This window comes from Acanthopagrus latus, chromosome 11 (assembly GCF_904848185.1).
Source record: "Acanthopagrus latus isolate v.2019 chromosome 11, fAcaLat1.1, whole genome shotgun sequence".
Lineage (NCBI taxonomy): Eukaryota > Metazoa > Chordata > Actinopteri > Spariformes > Sparidae > Acanthopagrus > Acanthopagrus latus.
Genome location: NC_051049.1, coordinates 21,903,213 through 21,920,157, shown reverse-complemented (window position 1 = coordinate 21,920,157; position 16,945 = coordinate 21,903,213). Strand labels below are relative to the sequence as shown.

The 16,945-nt window shown below is 39.1% G+C and overlaps 1 protein-coding gene across 2 annotated transcripts in view; it reads right to left on the bottom strand.

The window, feature by feature from the left end:
* rabgap1l (RAB GTPase activating protein 1-like) overlaps positions 1 to 15,102 on the bottom strand; it is a 116,437-nt gene extending 101,335 nt beyond the window's left edge. For both annotated transcript variants that reach the window (XM_037113838.1, XM_037113839.1), the window contains exons 1-9: positions 14,998 to 15,102; positions 8,824 to 9,052; positions 8,404 to 8,551; positions 6,869 to 7,073; positions 6,047 to 6,221; positions 5,245 to 5,402; positions 4,525 to 4,635; positions 2,901 to 2,967; positions 2,457 to 2,559 (exon numbers count right to left, since the gene is read on the bottom strand). In XM_037113838.1, the coding sequence (XP_036969733.1) occupies positions 2,457 to 2,559; positions 2,901 to 2,967; positions 4,525 to 4,635; positions 5,245 to 5,402; positions 6,047 to 6,221; positions 6,869 to 7,073; positions 8,404 to 8,551; positions 8,824 to 8,961 (1,105 nt within the window). In that variant the 5' untranslated portion in view covers positions 8,962 to 9,052; positions 14,998 to 15,102. The remainder of the gene's footprint in view (positions 1 to 2,456; positions 2,560 to 2,900; positions 2,968 to 4,524; positions 4,636 to 5,244; positions 5,403 to 6,046; positions 6,222 to 6,868; positions 7,074 to 8,403; positions 8,552 to 8,823; positions 9,053 to 14,997) is intronic.
* Positions 15,103 to 16,945: the final 1,843 nt, after the last annotated feature.

The window sequence follows — 16,945 nt, the reverse complement described above, 5'->3', positions numbered from 1 at the left end:
CTTGTGTGAAGTTTAACACTGATGCTGAGATACATTTCTCTTTACCGAGAAAAGAGAGATGACGCTTCAGGCTCCCCAAGGGTTGATTAAATGTGTTTACAGTGGCTACAAGTCATATTAAGACGTAACTCCAACCACCAGTTCCTTACAACCAGTAAAAAAAAAAGTTTGGGAATGGTAGATAAACTTGTGGACAGATTGCAAAAAGGAAGATTAACCAAGGTCATTTTGGACAGCAGTGAAAAAAAGACTATTTAGAAAATCAATATGTTTTTGCTGCCAGTTTTTATCCCCAGAGCTTGAATGATTTAATCATTGATCCATTAACAAAATAAATTGCTCAGCGAGAAACTGCTCAACAAGAATTTTGACCCTGAGCAGTGAACCCAGAGGGACGTCAACTGTTTCATAACTTCTGCTTTGAAAGTCACCACCAACATCACAACAAAATGCATGTTAATACACTAGAACAAGCTACTTTCAAGTACTGGCATGAACTGACATTTTTCTTTTGTTACTAATTCAACAGTAAGTGTAATTTGACAATGTATCAACTCCTTCTGATCACTTCTGACTTGTGTCTGCCAGTAAGGATGTGGACGGATTCACGTGAAAGTGTGGTGTGTGTGTGTATGTGTGTGTGTGTGTGTGTGTGTGTGTGTGTGTGTGTGTGTGTGTGTGTGCGTGTGTGTGTGTGTGTGTGCTAGCTAGCTAGTCAAACTCTATACTGCCTCCCACAAGGTAGACAGCTTTGACAGCTCTGCCATCCACCTTCAAGTCAAACTCTCAGAGCCTTCAGGTCAGCAAGTTGCCAAGTAGTCCAATTTGTTAGCTGTAAAGGATTTGGTGTGGCAAGCTCTCAGCCTGAAGCCTGGATGGAGTACTTGGGCTTCGATCTGAACACATGTAAATGTTTCCTATTCAAAAAGACAACACTGGTCTCAACTCCTCAACTCCAATAAGGTTATACAAGGACACTCAGATTTTTGAACACACACATACATTTCAAGCAGCAATAAAAATAGTACCCTTTCTGTTTGTTTTTGATATTTTGTGGATGTTTTATGTTTTATTCATGCATACTTTATTTATTGTGCATTCTAGATGTTAACAGTCATCAAATTATGACAAAATGAGTAAAGGTTCCCTCTTTGTCTAATGAATAATAATGTACATTAAATATCCACAATGTTTTTCATCTAATAGTGCATACAGTGAGCACAAAAGGACACAAAAAGGGGCCATCCTGAAACCCTGTAAGCCCTGTGGTTGTTTCCATCATGGCCCGTGTTATCAACTGTGTTATAACAAGCATCATCATGAAAATAAAAAGAGAGCCAATAAGAGGAACAAAGACTATGAGACCTGCATAACTGCAAGAACACAAGAACAGGACTGCAAAATAAACTGCATAAATATCATTTCATTAAAACACTGCTTTTAATTCTGTATCTCACAAACTTGGAACACAGCTTTGTTGGCTGACATGATTTGTTCATGTTGCAATGCATGAAAACTTGCAGAGCTTTGGCAAACAATGGGTCGCAGGGCCAGGTATGAGTGTATGTTATGATGGAGAATCGATGAAGGCAATTATCACAGTCAACCTCAAGTGCAAGCGCTGCAGAATTTCAAGACGTGACCTTGAGCCTTGTGCAGTCCCACATCACATATGTGACAATAATGTATGGACATAATTATATGTGTGTGAACAACCAGTAACCAGGTACTGGCTGGTGGGTTCTGATTAACACACATCATAAATGGAGCCAAAATATGTACTTACTCAAAAAACAACAACATTTTATTGGCAGGGAACAAATTGCCGCTGTGTGCACTAGAATTATTAACTCGCAAAGCAGCTGGACTCGCAAGATCATGTCATCATCTGATCTTGCAAATCTATCGTGGTTTGCTTCCTTCGAGGAACTACTTACAGCTACACTCGACTCTCATTATGAGGTAAACACATATGTTGTTAGTGTCAGTAATATCAGAGTTTATTTCATTGAAAGAAGAGTAAAGAACAGTACTGAAGGCTTTTTTCAATGAAAAATATGTAATTCCTGACTGATTTTGGTAAGAATTTATTTACCAACTACCTCTGCTGGTGTTAGCGTTTTCCTACTGCTGATCAGACTGGTTCTTCAAATTACCTGCCAAGTCAATTCCCTGCCCACACTTTTCAGTCTCTAGCTATGCCTTCCTACATGGTTCTGTGTAGCTAACCATCTGATGTGTCAGGTTAAGAGAATTAGTATGGAACTAATGTTTAACTCAGCATCAAAACCTTTTACCAACATGTCTTTATGCAACATTTTTAAGTATCAAATCTATCAAGTTAGGAGCCTGCCTTGGTATGCAGATGCAGACTTTTTTTCAACATTATTTTGACTATAGATAAAACTGGAACTTGTGTGACTGTTAACAGTTTGGGGGACAATAACTGGCCTCACCTTTAGGTGTGTCTTCATTCAGCGGCTGAAAGGCTGCCAGGTTGGGGTTCCATGTTCCTGTGATGACATAGGCCTTCCCATCTGAGCTCTTTCCCATCGACTCCTGTGTAGGTGTTAATGTACTGCTTATCTACTGAAAAAATCTTGTTGTTTTTTTTTTTAAGAAAACTGCAATACTTCTAGGTCTGTGGAAGATTTAGAATATAAATACAGAGGGAACATGTTGAACAAGTACACAAAATCAGTTTCCATATATAAAGTGGGAAAGGAAAACAGAGATAAACAAGGATAAAGTACAATACTTGTGCCAATTATAGGTGGGAGTATATATAATTAAGCTGCAGTTCTGTTAACTTTAGATATGCTAAATCAGTCTTAACAAAAAAAAAACAAAAACAAAAGGCTGCTATGTTATTTGATAAGGCTAGGGTGTGTTCCGCTCACCATGTCTAGTAGATGCATGTCGCTATTGCAGACTTTCTGTCCTGGACTCAGCAGCATCCCAAAACACCTAGAAGGAAGAACACACAGGAGGTGAAACAACAAATCGATAATCACTAATTCCACTGCAGTGTTACAGTCTGCATTCACCAGCAGAGTGAGTGAAATGAGTTGGGAAGAAAAGGAATCTAGAATATGGAAACAACTCAAATTGCCAGATTACTCTCATAAATAATATCATTTTTTGCCTCATAATTTTTCCGACCATTAGGCTGACACAAAAAATAAATAAATTCAAAGGTGGCTAAAGCTGTCTGTTCCAACAACAGTTAGTCCTTAAGTCCTCCATCCAATCTACAGTATACTAAAGCAATGTGGCTTATGTTGTTTCCAGTTCATCAGATGAAGCCAACATAATCACTTGTTTTCTTAAATTCCTCTCAGCTTTATGTTGGAGATGCCACCTAGTGGTCAGTACAGGTCTTTCAGTTTACATAACAGCACATTTACAATTAACCTGGCACTAACCCAGGATGGCTCACACTGAGTTTAAAAAGGTATGGGTAAAGTGTTTTGCAAAAGAGGCATCTTAACAGGATTTGAAAGTGTGAACAAAACGAGGTAAAATACTTTTTTGGCTCAAAGCAAGGCATCATTAAGCTTCAAAATAAGCAAATAAGCTGAATTATAACAAAACATAATGAGCTGCATCCACAGAACTTGTAATGTAAAACCATATTTTTAAAAAAAAATCGCCATTAAGTCTGTGGCAATTACTAAAAGTTATGTCAGTTAAGTTAAGTGTTGTCAAACATGGACTGAACACCTTAGACAGGCTCAGTTGTGAGCACAATAGAAGTTTCCACTCACACTAAAATAAAGGAGAGGGCAGGTATCTGTCTCTCAATGGGAGGGGATGGAGTGCGGAAGAAGAGGGGGAGAGATGATGATGACCTAGTTCTTTGGTGCTGCCTTGCTGCTCAAGCATATTAAAATATAAAAATGCGAGAGACTGCAGGAAGTTGAACGTGATTTAAGTACACCAGTTTTCCTCTTTTGGGGTATTATATATATTATGCTGTAGAAGGGTGGCTTTTTTGTTGTTATTGCTTTCTCTGCAGTATTCTGACCACATAGTTTGTGCACTGTCTAGAAATGCATTGTATAATTTACCATGCAGTTTATAGCAATAGATTCTGTATGCTGTGTGCATACCCAGCATGTTTAGAGCTGTGTTTTTGAGCATCATTACCTCCTTTAGTTCAACTCATTTGTCCTGGGGAGACATCTGCCTTCCAAACTCTGGTGGTGCAGCACCAAGATAGTGGAAAAGGCAAGCATCTTTTTCAAGTATATCAGGTGAAGCAAATCATGTAGAAAATCAAACCCCGAAAAAAGTAAAGCATAAGCGGAGGGGAGAATAGAAACGCAGAAATTCCTTACTTTTGAAAGCCAACTCCAAGACTGACTGAATGAACTTAAACTACACGGTAGATAAGGTGAAATAATCTTGTAAGGAATAAATGGAGTATAAGACGTCATTGCAACCCCAAGCTCATGAAGAGGGTAACTAGGACCTTGTATAATGCATTATATGCATAATCATTTTATTTACAGTGATCCTCACCTCTCAATGCCAAGCTCCTTGTTACACATTTGTTGAACTGAAACCACAACCTTCTTCTGAATGCTCTGTCGCAGCTTGAAGTAGAACTTATCTCTGTCCTTAGGCACTGGACTGAGGAGAGGAAGAGGAGAAAGGAAGGGTTATTACACATAATCAGAGGGAAGTGATTCCATTTTAAATCTGAATACTGTTGTACTGTGATTCTTTTATGTATTTTAATGGTATTTTGAACGACTGAATTTGTTTTATGCTACTGCTCTCTCTGTCACAGAATCAATTTCTTTGCTAAAGAACCCCAGTTAAAATGACGAACCTTCTCATAAGTTTTCTGAGTGTTTTATAAGTGATGTGCTTTTAGAACAGCTATTGTGCCACTTCTTTTTCAGAAGGAGAACAGAAAACCATTCTCAAAAGCATTTAAAATATGATGGCTTGGGAGATTGGAAAAATTGTCTTACTGTGTCCATAAGCTTTATGCTGTTTATGGATAAACATTAACAGTGAGATTAAACCAGTCATGTGGCAGCACATAAAGCTCTCCAACTACTAACTTATCTGTCATACCAACAGTCCTGGGCTGATAAGAAACACACTGTAGTATCAAAGATATGAAGGTAACATTCGTCTTGTAAATGTATGGACCCATTGTACTCAGACACTCCTGTATTATTTAACACAAGTGCATGTGTCAGCATGTGTTTGTACATGTGCACAAAGTACCTGTAGTTGCCCTTGCCATCGTCCTCTTTGATCTCAAGTGTGACTGTGAAAGTGTAGAGGTCGCTGTCAGGCGGACTGGACAGTGCCGTGTCCCTGATGTCTGCCGGCCGTGAAGAACGCCTGAAGGCTGTGGAGAAACTGTACAGGATACGACTGACCTGGATAGAAAAGGAAAAGAAAAACAGGAGCTTTATGGACATAAAGAGAAGAAGATTTGGTTGCAGGACTCTTGAACTCTTGGGCTGTGTCCACATCAATGAATGCACTTACTGTCAGCCACTTTGGATAAAAGTGTCAGCTAAGAAAATGTTACATAAAAGTAATACAATGTAATGCTATGTCATCTGGAGGTTGGATGGAGAAATAATTTTAAAAAAATAGACTAAGTTAAGATCAAGCTAAAAAGATAAACAGAAACAATATACACACAATATAAATGGCGGGAACATGGAAATAAAACTAGAATAATAAACCAAAGATTAGAATAGAGATTATGAAGAAAATACAACAGAAGACAACAGTGCCCTCAGCTGGTGTACCAGTGTCAGTACAAAATACAGTACTTCCCGCTCCAAACAGCTCTCTTAAAGATATAATATATACACTTCTACATTAAAAGGTCTTTAAACAACTAGACTTTTGTATATATTAATTATTTGCCATGTTTTAACATGAATGCAGAACAGAAAGTCTTAAAATTCACATCTTGGGGTTATGGTCCACACAGTTTAGATCTAGTGTGAAAACCATGTAGAACTGCAGTTTGTGATACTGTAATGTGCAGGACGTGGATGTAACTCACGGCCTCCTTGATGTGACAGGAGAAGACATGAATCTGGAAGTCTTCGGAGCTCCGGTAACTCTCGGTGAAGGAGAAGCAGTCACTTTCAACCGAACCCTCCTGTCCACGAGCACAGAACAGCACCTTGTAGATGGGAAATGAGGCGATCTCTGTACCTGAGGCCTGGTCCACAATCCTGCAGAGAGACATTATTTTACATGTCAAAATTGTGCTTTTGTTCCAGACTTAAAATCAGAATTAGTATCTTTTTAGCCAATATATAATACTTAAATATATCATCGTGTTAAATTAATTTCCTAGAACACCTATTTCTATATGGACCTTAAAATAAGTTACATAGTTTACTATTCTTTATCTATAGATTTAAATTAACTATATTCAGCCAAGCTGATAGGAGGTAAGGCATCCACGTCATGAAAATGTTAACATTCTCTGCATGCTCTGAAAAAAGCCATGTCTCATTTCCTCTGGTGTGACTAAACATTTCAACTGAACATGTCATGATTCGTGACTGTTGAAAAGTTGCTCAACTCATGTAATATTCATTTCATCTATAAATAAACTTGTCGCTAACAGGCATCAGACGTGATGTGTATATTTAACAAGCATATCTCTTGATATTGTCTTGGTTGATCTCCAAGTTTCTATATACAGCTGCCTTGACCAAACAATAAATGATGTAGAGTTTTACCTTTTTATGTGCCTCTCTAACACAGCTGCAATATCCACTTGGTTCTGTTTCATTAGTTTCAAAACATGCCCATAAATACACAACTACTGCGATATAATAGGCAACCCTTCCTGTGTCACTGTGCGGCTGACCTGACAGAGCCATCTGGACCACAGGGGACGTGCAGGGTGATCGGGATGGGGATAGCACTCTCAGCCCGCAGGGTGGCCATGGCCTTCTGTGCCTCTGCCTCATTGCGGGGGGCTTTGACCCAGGTGCAGCCCAGGTAGGACAGCTTGTTGAACTGGACACTGTCTTCCTCCAGAACTGTTGGACTGCATGGTGCTGGAATTGATTCTGTGGACAGACAACTGAAGAAATTAACATTTCTTGAATTTTCACATCTTGTAGTCTAACATCTCTACAACAGACCGAACTGAATTAATTTACTACTAATACTGAATTTAAGAGGAGAGAGAAACAGATGAGAACACAACAAAGGAAGAGCAAAGATAAGCAGAAGGTGAGAAAGAACCGCACAGGAAGTTGCAGGGTCTTCTCCGTAATGACCTTAGACCGTGTACTTTCACACTTTGCAAACAGGAAGTACAACAATGAGAGCTGCAGCTGGACACTCACTGCTGACTGGTGCTAATTCTAACCATTTCCTGTAAGTTCACTCAGCATAACGCAGCACAAAACACTGGCATCACTTAAGGTGAGAAAAATTAAGCAACTGTAAATGAATAAATAAAGACATGCACACCTGATGTAAAAAATTCAGTGTTTAATTTTGAAAATGTATGGTTGCTAGAAAAAAGTTTTGACACACCTTGATTTTATGCAGTCTGATTTGCTACAGACTCTATTGTTAACAAGATATTTAAATACACTGACGTTCTGCTGAGCGAGAGACAAGAAAATGCTTCCTTCCTCTTTGACACATGGCATCACTTTTATTCATTTCATGTTTCATTTCACCTGAAACTGAGAAGACTTACTGGAAAGGTAACAGCACACACACATCCTCCTCTGCACTACACTTGAGTAGTGTTTAAAGGGCAGAAGCTGAAAGAGTGGGCTTAAATCACACTCCAGAGAAACCCAGTAGATCTTTGTTAAGATATTTTACATTTTAAAAGCAAGACCAGGACATTAAACCAGGGGCCCCAGAACCTTGAAGTTGAACATGTTAGTTGTAACCGTACCACTGAATCTAACAGAGTCACAGTTTATCGACCATTGTTAGCATGTTGTTTTTGCACTGATGTTTGTTGAGCTGTCGGGACTAACCTGTCCTTGCTGATATACAAAGCAGCTAAGCCAACATCAGAGTTCAGATAACAGCCTTGCCTTGAAAAAAAATGCACTTTTATTTGCAGTGTTTGTTTTCCATTACGGCACGAGCCTTTACTTTGGCTGAACTGGTCCATAAAGTATATCATTTGTTGTGATTGTCAAGGCTCACTGAAATATGACAAACTACATATGCTGACAGAGACACCGGTGCACTCTGGTTTAACTAGCTAAATCCAATAACATTTGGGAAATGTTAAGCTGCAACGTGGATCCTGCCAAGTAGTATGACTACTACGACTAATTTTGCCAACTGGAAGAGACAGACAGATTGTTACTACCTCCATATGGACACAATGACTATAAATGGACCGAAAACAGGAATCTTTACCAGCAGGTCCGGGCTCCGGGACTCGGGTTTCTGGGTCGCTGTGCTTCTCCATCTTTTCCACACTGCTCTTCTCCACCTTCACCTCATCATCATCGTCCAACACCTCCTCCATAGCTTTCTCTAGCTGCTCACTCCCATTCCAAGACATCTGAGGGAGAGAGTAAAAGAGAGAGCAATGAAGGATGAGGACAAGGAGAGATGAAACAGGATGAAGATAAGGATACATAAAGATAGATAGAGTGGAGCTTCTTGGACTGAGTCTATCACCTTGTTTCCATTTGCAGTAAAGACACGTTCTTGAGTTGCGTGTTACACAACAAAATCCAGGCGCAGACACATCCACCTATGATCTAATCTGCCACACTAACTCTAGCTAAAGACATTAGTTAAATTAATAGGTGGGTGATGGGTGAGGCTGACCTTGAGTCTTGGTTTGCCCCCAGAGCCTTGCGGTGATCCAGCAGCACTGGACTGAACCAGAACAAACTCTTCACTGGTGACGGTGGCCACCGACTCTGTAGAGCTGCTGACTTTTCCAAGTGAGGAGGTGTCATCCATGGCTGGCTGGTTCACTCAGAGTTGGCTGGGGAGACCAGGGTTATACTCTCCCCTTCCCTTTTGTGTTCGTCCAGCTCTGTAGGACGGCAGCCTGTATGCACAACAAATGGGTTTGCATTGAATTAGGGGTTTGATAAGGTGCTTTCATTATGCATTTTAGCAAACATAACTAAAACTATTTAACATTCATAAATATGCACTTATACTCATGTCTCTTTTTTAAAAATGGCGGTCATAAGCAGTTTTAATTGGTCCATGATCACACCGCCCCCAGCTGATATGAGTGGTTCTTTGTTCTAGACAAGAAACGTGTTAGTTCCACCCTAGAACCTTCCCTGCAGAGAAGCATTTTTTTTTAATTACTAACTACTAAAGAAATTAGTAACAGTTAAAGAACTGTAGTGTGCAGTGTTTTCACTGTTCAAGACAATGCCAGGCTACTACAAATCCATTCTGTACTCTGACATGACACAAAGTCATGCCAAACAGTACTTATAGGTGACATTTTAGGGTTGTGAATCCTGGCTAAAGTCATTCTAAGCATTCCACAATTTGTAAACCTGACCGCCATCTGATGTTGTGCAATTCCTCAAATTGTTTTCAGCACCTAGGGTGTGATTAGTGTCTTTCAGATCACTCGGCCAGTGTGTCACATTGTCTGACTCACCAAAGCTGGCAGCTGAATTTTTGGTTCTATCTTCATCATGCTTTTGATGCTGAACTTTAAACATTAAAACATGCAATGTCTAGAACTGTGCATCTTCTACCAGAAGTTCAATTGACATTGTTACATCTACCATTTTGTCATTTACGGGCATCTTGTATCTACTCCCCAAGTACCCTTTTGGGAGCATTATCTGTGAACACTCATAAATGCTTTGTGATTGCTCTTGTTTTCTGTGACCACATTCAACTCAGCTAGCAATTACATTCGCTGTCTGTAGATGTATGATTACAAGCGTAGCAACAAAAGACAAGCCTGACAAAGTCTGTCTGCACATCTGTATCAGCCAGTTGTCTCTGCATGTTACATCCTGTTGGCTGCTGATGAGTGGGACAACACTACAGACAAACAGGTCCTCAAGCAAAGCAAGCTAAAGCCTGGATGTAAGCAAGCTTTGATAGATAAAACAACACACATATAATTAAGAGATCTTTTAGTAAGCACTTTTAAGTACTGTTCAGTGAAACACATAAAAGGTTCTGTATACAAGCCAGTGATCAGTAAGAATTAAGTAAAGCCTGGCAGGCATGTCCCACTACAAATAGCAAAAATAATGAGAAGATTAATGTCGAATGGAAATAATCATTGCTTGCAGCCCGAGATGTGTCCATAGTGGACCAACCATTACATCTTTAAAAGGATTGATTTTAATCAATTCTTTTTTTATATATATGATAATACTTTTAATAAAATGTCTCAAAAATAGTGTACAATACTAGTGAAAGTGTTGTAAAAAGGGATTTCTAACATGGTGGTAAATAATCACAGTGATATTATGTATACATTTCTTTCAACACAAGTAGCCACTGAACAGCTTCATGACGATGCCGTTGAGGAGCACAGATGCATTCAACACGCACACACACAGTTGAGAACAAATGCATGACAGGCTCACTCATTCAGATACACAGTGACTTGATTACATGCATACAAAAGGCATTCATACACACTAGAAGCTGGCAAACACACACAGACATACAGCAAAGAAAGCAACAAGGTCATGTGCTTCCATCATACTTATTCAATTACACAGAGCTGCATGAAGCAGAAAAGCGGATACAACAGGGCAAGTTGGGTAAAGTATTTGGTAAACACACTGCAGCTATATCTAACTAGCTATTAATTATAATTACTTAATATTGACTCTGCAAGTACAGAACATCCCATAATCTCCCTCTTACACACACAAAGAGATTTCATTATGAAATAGTACTTTATGTAAAAAAAAAAAAAAGGTCTTAAACTTAAACTGCATGTGATAAAGTGAGTTTTCTACCCGCAATACAAAATAAGAAACAGACATTAGCTAAGGCATTCTATCACAATAAAAAAAATAAATGACTAGATCAAAAATTTTTGTGACATCTGTGGGTTGCCATTTGTTCATTTCAGACCCAGTTATTACATATAAATAACGACATTTATTGGAATTACACTGTGTCAAACCTCTCTAACTTCTAAACTTGCTTCCCTTATGTGGCCTGACAGTCACTTCCTCTCTGACCGTAACTCAAACTGTAGCTACAGCAGCAATTTTGCACCCAGTCATTAACGGCCTACCCCTCCAATACAATCCCAGCAGCAATCCTTGCTACCCAACCACTGCCTGTATGGAAACTGTGAGTGCCCAGCGGTGCAGACAGGCTGAACAACACCCACAGGCACTGGGTTTACCAGATGCATTACGTCTGTGAGGGTGTGTGCTGTTGTTACAACAATGTCAACAGACACACATTAATACAATAATCCTGTCATGGGAGTCAGACCAGAGATCCTAATTAGTTGAAACAACCAAAGTCTATCATTTTGTGTTTGATTTAATTTTTTATGCTGTAAAAGAGGCATTAGTAAAAACTCCATACAGAAAACGTCTAAGCAGTGTTTCCTTTTTGACCACTGATTCTTCAGCAACTGATAAGCAATGGCAACCAGCTCGGTGTCTTCTCTCTCGGAGCAGACAATGATGGCTAGATGTCTGATTTGTAACTCAGTCTAACTCCATCTGCTTTATGATTCGAGCTGCAATCAGTTGGTTAATTGATTTGTCGATCAAGAGATTGAAGTTGTCAACTATTTCGATTAGCAATGAATCGTTTTAGTAATTCTTCAAGCAAAAATGTCAAACACTTGTTGGTTACAGCTTCTTAAATACAATGATTTGCACCTTTTCTTTGTCAGTTATGACTGTAAATGAAGACTCTCAGGGATTTTTCATTACTGGTTGGACAAACAAAGTGATTTTAAGATATCACTTTGGGTTCTGGGAAATTGTCATGCGCGTTTGAAAGACTAAACAAATAACCAATTATTTGTGAAAAATGTGATGCAAACTATTTTGATGATCACGTCATCATTCATGACATCTTTCAAACAAAAGTGTCAAACCTTTTCTGATTCCAGGTTCTCAAATGTAAGAAAAGGCTGCTTTTCCTTGTCATTTATGATGGTAAATGATGAGTCTTTAGGATTTAGTCACATTGGGCTCTGGATGAGCATTGTACAGAATGTCATGATATTTTAATATCTGAACACTGAACAGATCAATGTGAAAATAATCAATTGATTGGTGACAATAAACATAATCGATAGTTGCAGTGCTATTTATGATTTGACTGGCCTTCCTGTAAGGAACACAGCTAAGGCTGCCCAACCTATCAAATGCATCTTTCCTGCATCTTATTCACTGTCTGACTAGAACACTGAACAGACCAGTCATTGCAACATGGAAAACCTGTTTAATGAGTATAAACTGTAATAACACTGTTAGGGTTAGGCCTGGTCTCATTTGACCAACTCTTTAAAACATTATCAACTATCGTTTATTTTCTGCTTGCCACCATGTCTTACTGTGAGGCAATCAAATCACAGTTTACAAAACAGGCCAATTAGTGGCAATTTCTTAATGGTGTCTTTGGTGTCTGGATGATTGAGTATACTGGGATTAGGTTGTGACATTAGCCACATCAGGGTTGGGAGTTCATTTCCCTGTATATGATAATGTTCTTGGAAGAGCAATGACTAGTTTAAAGAAAATTTGCTGCCAAAAATGTTGGCTATCAATTAACAGTTTTTTTCATTTCATTTCATTTTTCAAGCAAGAATGACAAAAATGTTGCTGTATTCCAGCTTCTAAAATGTTCAGATTGGCTGCTTTTCCTGTCATTTGTTTGCATTTTGGACTGTTTGTTGGATAAAAGGGGTAATTTAAAGAACTTAATCAGTGATGAAATATTTGTTAGTTGCAGGCCTTTTTCTCAACATTACTAGCATTAATGGAGCTAGTTACAGTTCTGCCATTTTTGCAGCCCCAACTGAAACCTGTTCTGAGACTTTTCTGTGAAGAGAACAGAGTGTGTGCTGTCAGATGTCATCGGGTAACTTCCCATCAGGTCTGGTGCTAAAGCCATCTGAGTTATTTTCATAGTCAAATCTGGTCTCATCTGTTTTTGTCTGGTTAAAGAACAGCAGATTTAAATGTGTGACTTCCACAGTGAAGAAAGTATACAGTTGCGACAGCCTGTTTAACATACTGTACAACAGAGCAAAAACAGACATACAAGACTATAAACTATTCCTTCCTGTAAATCTAATGAATCCATTTAAAATGTAAGCTTATTCATCCTGATATACTTGTTGGTTCTCTGGCTGGCTGTGTATCCTACTTATTATTAAAGTAGCTCCTTCATGACACAGAAACACCTCTCCGTCAAGACACACAACAAAAGGCTACTTTGGTTTTGTGCCAATACCAAAGCCTGGCCTACATCAGACACCTGTTTATTCCTGTTCATTCAAACAGCCAAAATCTACTGCCAGCCACCAAGCTCCATATATTCACTGTTCATATCATTAGCAGTATTTCTCCATGTCATTTTACATAGCATCAATTTAACTGCATTTAACCTTAATAACCATTAGTCATATGTCTATAAGATCTGTCAAAGAAAGTGACAGATATTCATTCCAGTTTCTCGCAGTCTTGAAATGTCTAACAGTCCAAAAGCTAAAAGATGTTAAGTTTACAATAAAATACAGCTGCAGAATATCTTCAAATATGAAGCACTCAAAACAGGAATTATTCAGATTCAGTTTTCTCACAGTATACCAGTGATCCGACTGTATGCCATATCAGATTACAGCCTGTCTTTAACCTCAAATCACTGTCAGACATTATCCATTTCAAGGTCAAAAACACAGATATATATACATATATTTTTAACGTCACAGCTTCAGTGATGGTTCATGAATTTGAAGTCACAAGATCCTCCTTCAGGTTGGAAGCAAAAACACTGACAGCAGTGATATTATCCAGAGAAAGATCCAGGAGCTGATCCACAGACTGTGAAACAAATGCTGTGACACCGTGACCGCAGTGATATGACTGAGGTATGGGTGCATTTTCTACCACACAGCTGTAAGTCAGCTGCAGACATATTAAACTTGATAGAGTGGAATATGTCCAACAGAAGACACTAATGCTCAGCTTCAGAAAGACACCTGATGGCTTCATTACCTCAGATATTGATGATCTGATTTTCAGCAGGGGAGACAGTTGATAGTGCTTGTGATAATGCCTTAGTGGTCCAGCACCCTCAATACATTAATGCTCTATCTGTTAGATTCGATTTTCACATTAATTACTGCAGTAAACACTCATTGCTGCTCTCACTGGTGTCTGCAGGCCTGGATGGAGACATATTACAGTCTTAACAGCAGCAGCAGCAGGCTAGCTTAGTATGGCAGCCTCTCTTTAACCAGCCGTTTAGCCGTCATTTAGTGGGTTAAATAAAATTAGCCAGGTGTAATGTCTGTAAGGGCTTTTTTTCTCTTTTTTACAGACACACATAAACAGCAGACTCGTAGAGCGGCTAGTCTCCTCTCACATCAGCTAGCTAATGCCAACAACACAGAGAAAAAGACAGGCATGACAAAATTAGCTAACGGCGAAACTACTTATCCGTCACCACAGCTTTTTCTACACTGCGGTTATAACAACATTGTTATTCACAAGCAACACCCACAGACCAGGTGCTAGCTGTCGGAACAGATGAGTGCAGGCTAAACAGGAAGTACCTATGTGTGCCAGGCTAGTGCTGTGAGCTAACTAAGGCTAAGTTTGGCTAACGCTAACCAGCTCGAAGTCCAAAACAGTTGGACCACTATTTGAAGGAGCGACCTCTCTGAGCAACACCCCGCCCGGCTCCAGAGCAAAATGACAGGAGCGAAGAAGGAAAGGCACATTTCTCTTCTCAACGAGTGTACACATTATTCTGAAATGCTCGTAAATGTTGATAAAAGAGCTGTCAACTTACTTGTTTAGACCGATGTGGAGTTGCTCGCTAGCTGTCAGAAGAGTTGCAACGAAGATCGTATAGGTTTAATCAGATGAATCACTCGGGAGTTTAGTGACACGCCTTCCGGTTTGGAATGTTAGAGTTAAAGTCACGCATGCGCGGTAGTCCTGCAAATTTACGAGCTCGCATTTTCCCAACCACTGGACAATAATTTCTGTTTAGGAATTTGGCATTTTAACTGGTTGAGAGTTGCCTTATCGGTGTATAGTTATGCATACATACATTCAGTTCTTGAACCTTATGAAGATTAAGTTGTATTTTGCTCTATAAAGGATAATCAAATTCTGAAAGTATCAAAACTTATGAAAGCTATCAAGGGTCATATGTTACCCATAGGGGGGATTCTGACCGGAAGATAAATGAATGCTTTGTTCTGAAAAAATAAAATTTTCAGCACATGGTTGTGGTTGTTTGCCACATGACAATCATTAGGATCAAAGTTCATGCTGTCTCCAGAGTTCATGAGCATGGCTTGCTTTCTTAATTCTGAATTCTGATCAAGCTGAAATAAATATGAGGACACTTATCTGTGGGAAGTATTTCAAACTGAAGACATAAGGTGTGCATGTGTGCACGTGTGTGTGTGTGTGTGTGTGTGTGTGTGTGTGTGTGTGTGTGGAGTCCTGTCAATTATCACACAAAGAGCCATTTCAAGCCATTACAAATGTTTAATTGTCAAAAGTTAACACTGTCAAATATTACTTTCTGTTTCTGTATTTGTCAGGTACGATATCTGTTTTAACCACATTTCTAAAAAGCTTTCTTTTTTAATGTTTTCAAAGATAGATAGTTAAGTAAGTAGTAAAATATATAGTTAATACAATACCCAAAGAAACAGCGACAATGGATTCTTATCTGTTGGAATGAAAAAACAACATGAAGAAACACTGGTTGTATTTCACTGAACCCCTTCAGAGATTCCAGTGTACACTTTTCTGGACAGATGTCACCAGTTTTCCAAAAAGTCAAATCTGTCAAACTATCAGTCTTGTGTACATTTTTTTTTTGTCCTTTCAAGTTAATCCAGAGAAAAACCCACGATTCAGGGGTAGAATGCTCTTGAGAGCTCATACTGTGTACCGTTAATGAGAAATGTATTTAAAAATCAATGACGTAGCAGCTGATCAATGGATTCTAATTATATGTGCTAAGAGGCTAGGAAGTGCCTCTTTGCTTAATGCTCGAGTGATAACAGCCTGTCCAAAAATCTTGCTGAGTTATCCAATATTCTCCAGAATCCTGCTGTACAGAAACATAATAACAGTAAATATCACAGGAAGTATTATTGTGAGTGGCAAGCATGTAAGAAAATGGGCTCTGTGAAACAGTTTTCAGTCACATAAATATGCACTCTTGACTTTCCCACAATATGAAAAACTTGAAAATAAATGACATGGTTATTTGCATTTTAACGATCCAACATGAGAGTAGTACAGGAGTATAGGAGGAGTGTGTCAACAAAATAGCACAAACTAGTAAATCACACTCCCTCGTTCGAAACACATCATGTTCAAATCCCAGGGTGCATCTCTTTACGTCAAAGAACACAGTGGGACCTAGATGCAATCAATTGCTTTCTGGTTATTATTTACATTTTAAACTTTTTGCATCACTGTCAAAAGACAAATTCCCTCTTTCATTCATTCCAAGTTCAAGGGCTTAGGCGTCCTTGCCCGTTCACAGGTTTACACCTCAGGAAGTGAGCAGGGGCAACCCAAGAGGCTTTGAACTACTGCATCCACGGTCCTGTTTTAAATGCTTGTATGCTTATCTACATTTGCAGCCTTGTGACATCTCACTGTGTGTGTAACGTGCTTACAGAATTCCTCCAGATGAGACAGCCGCTGAAAGGAGATGACTGGAGACGAAGAGCTGCAGTAGTTCGCCGGCTTGCATAGAGATTGCT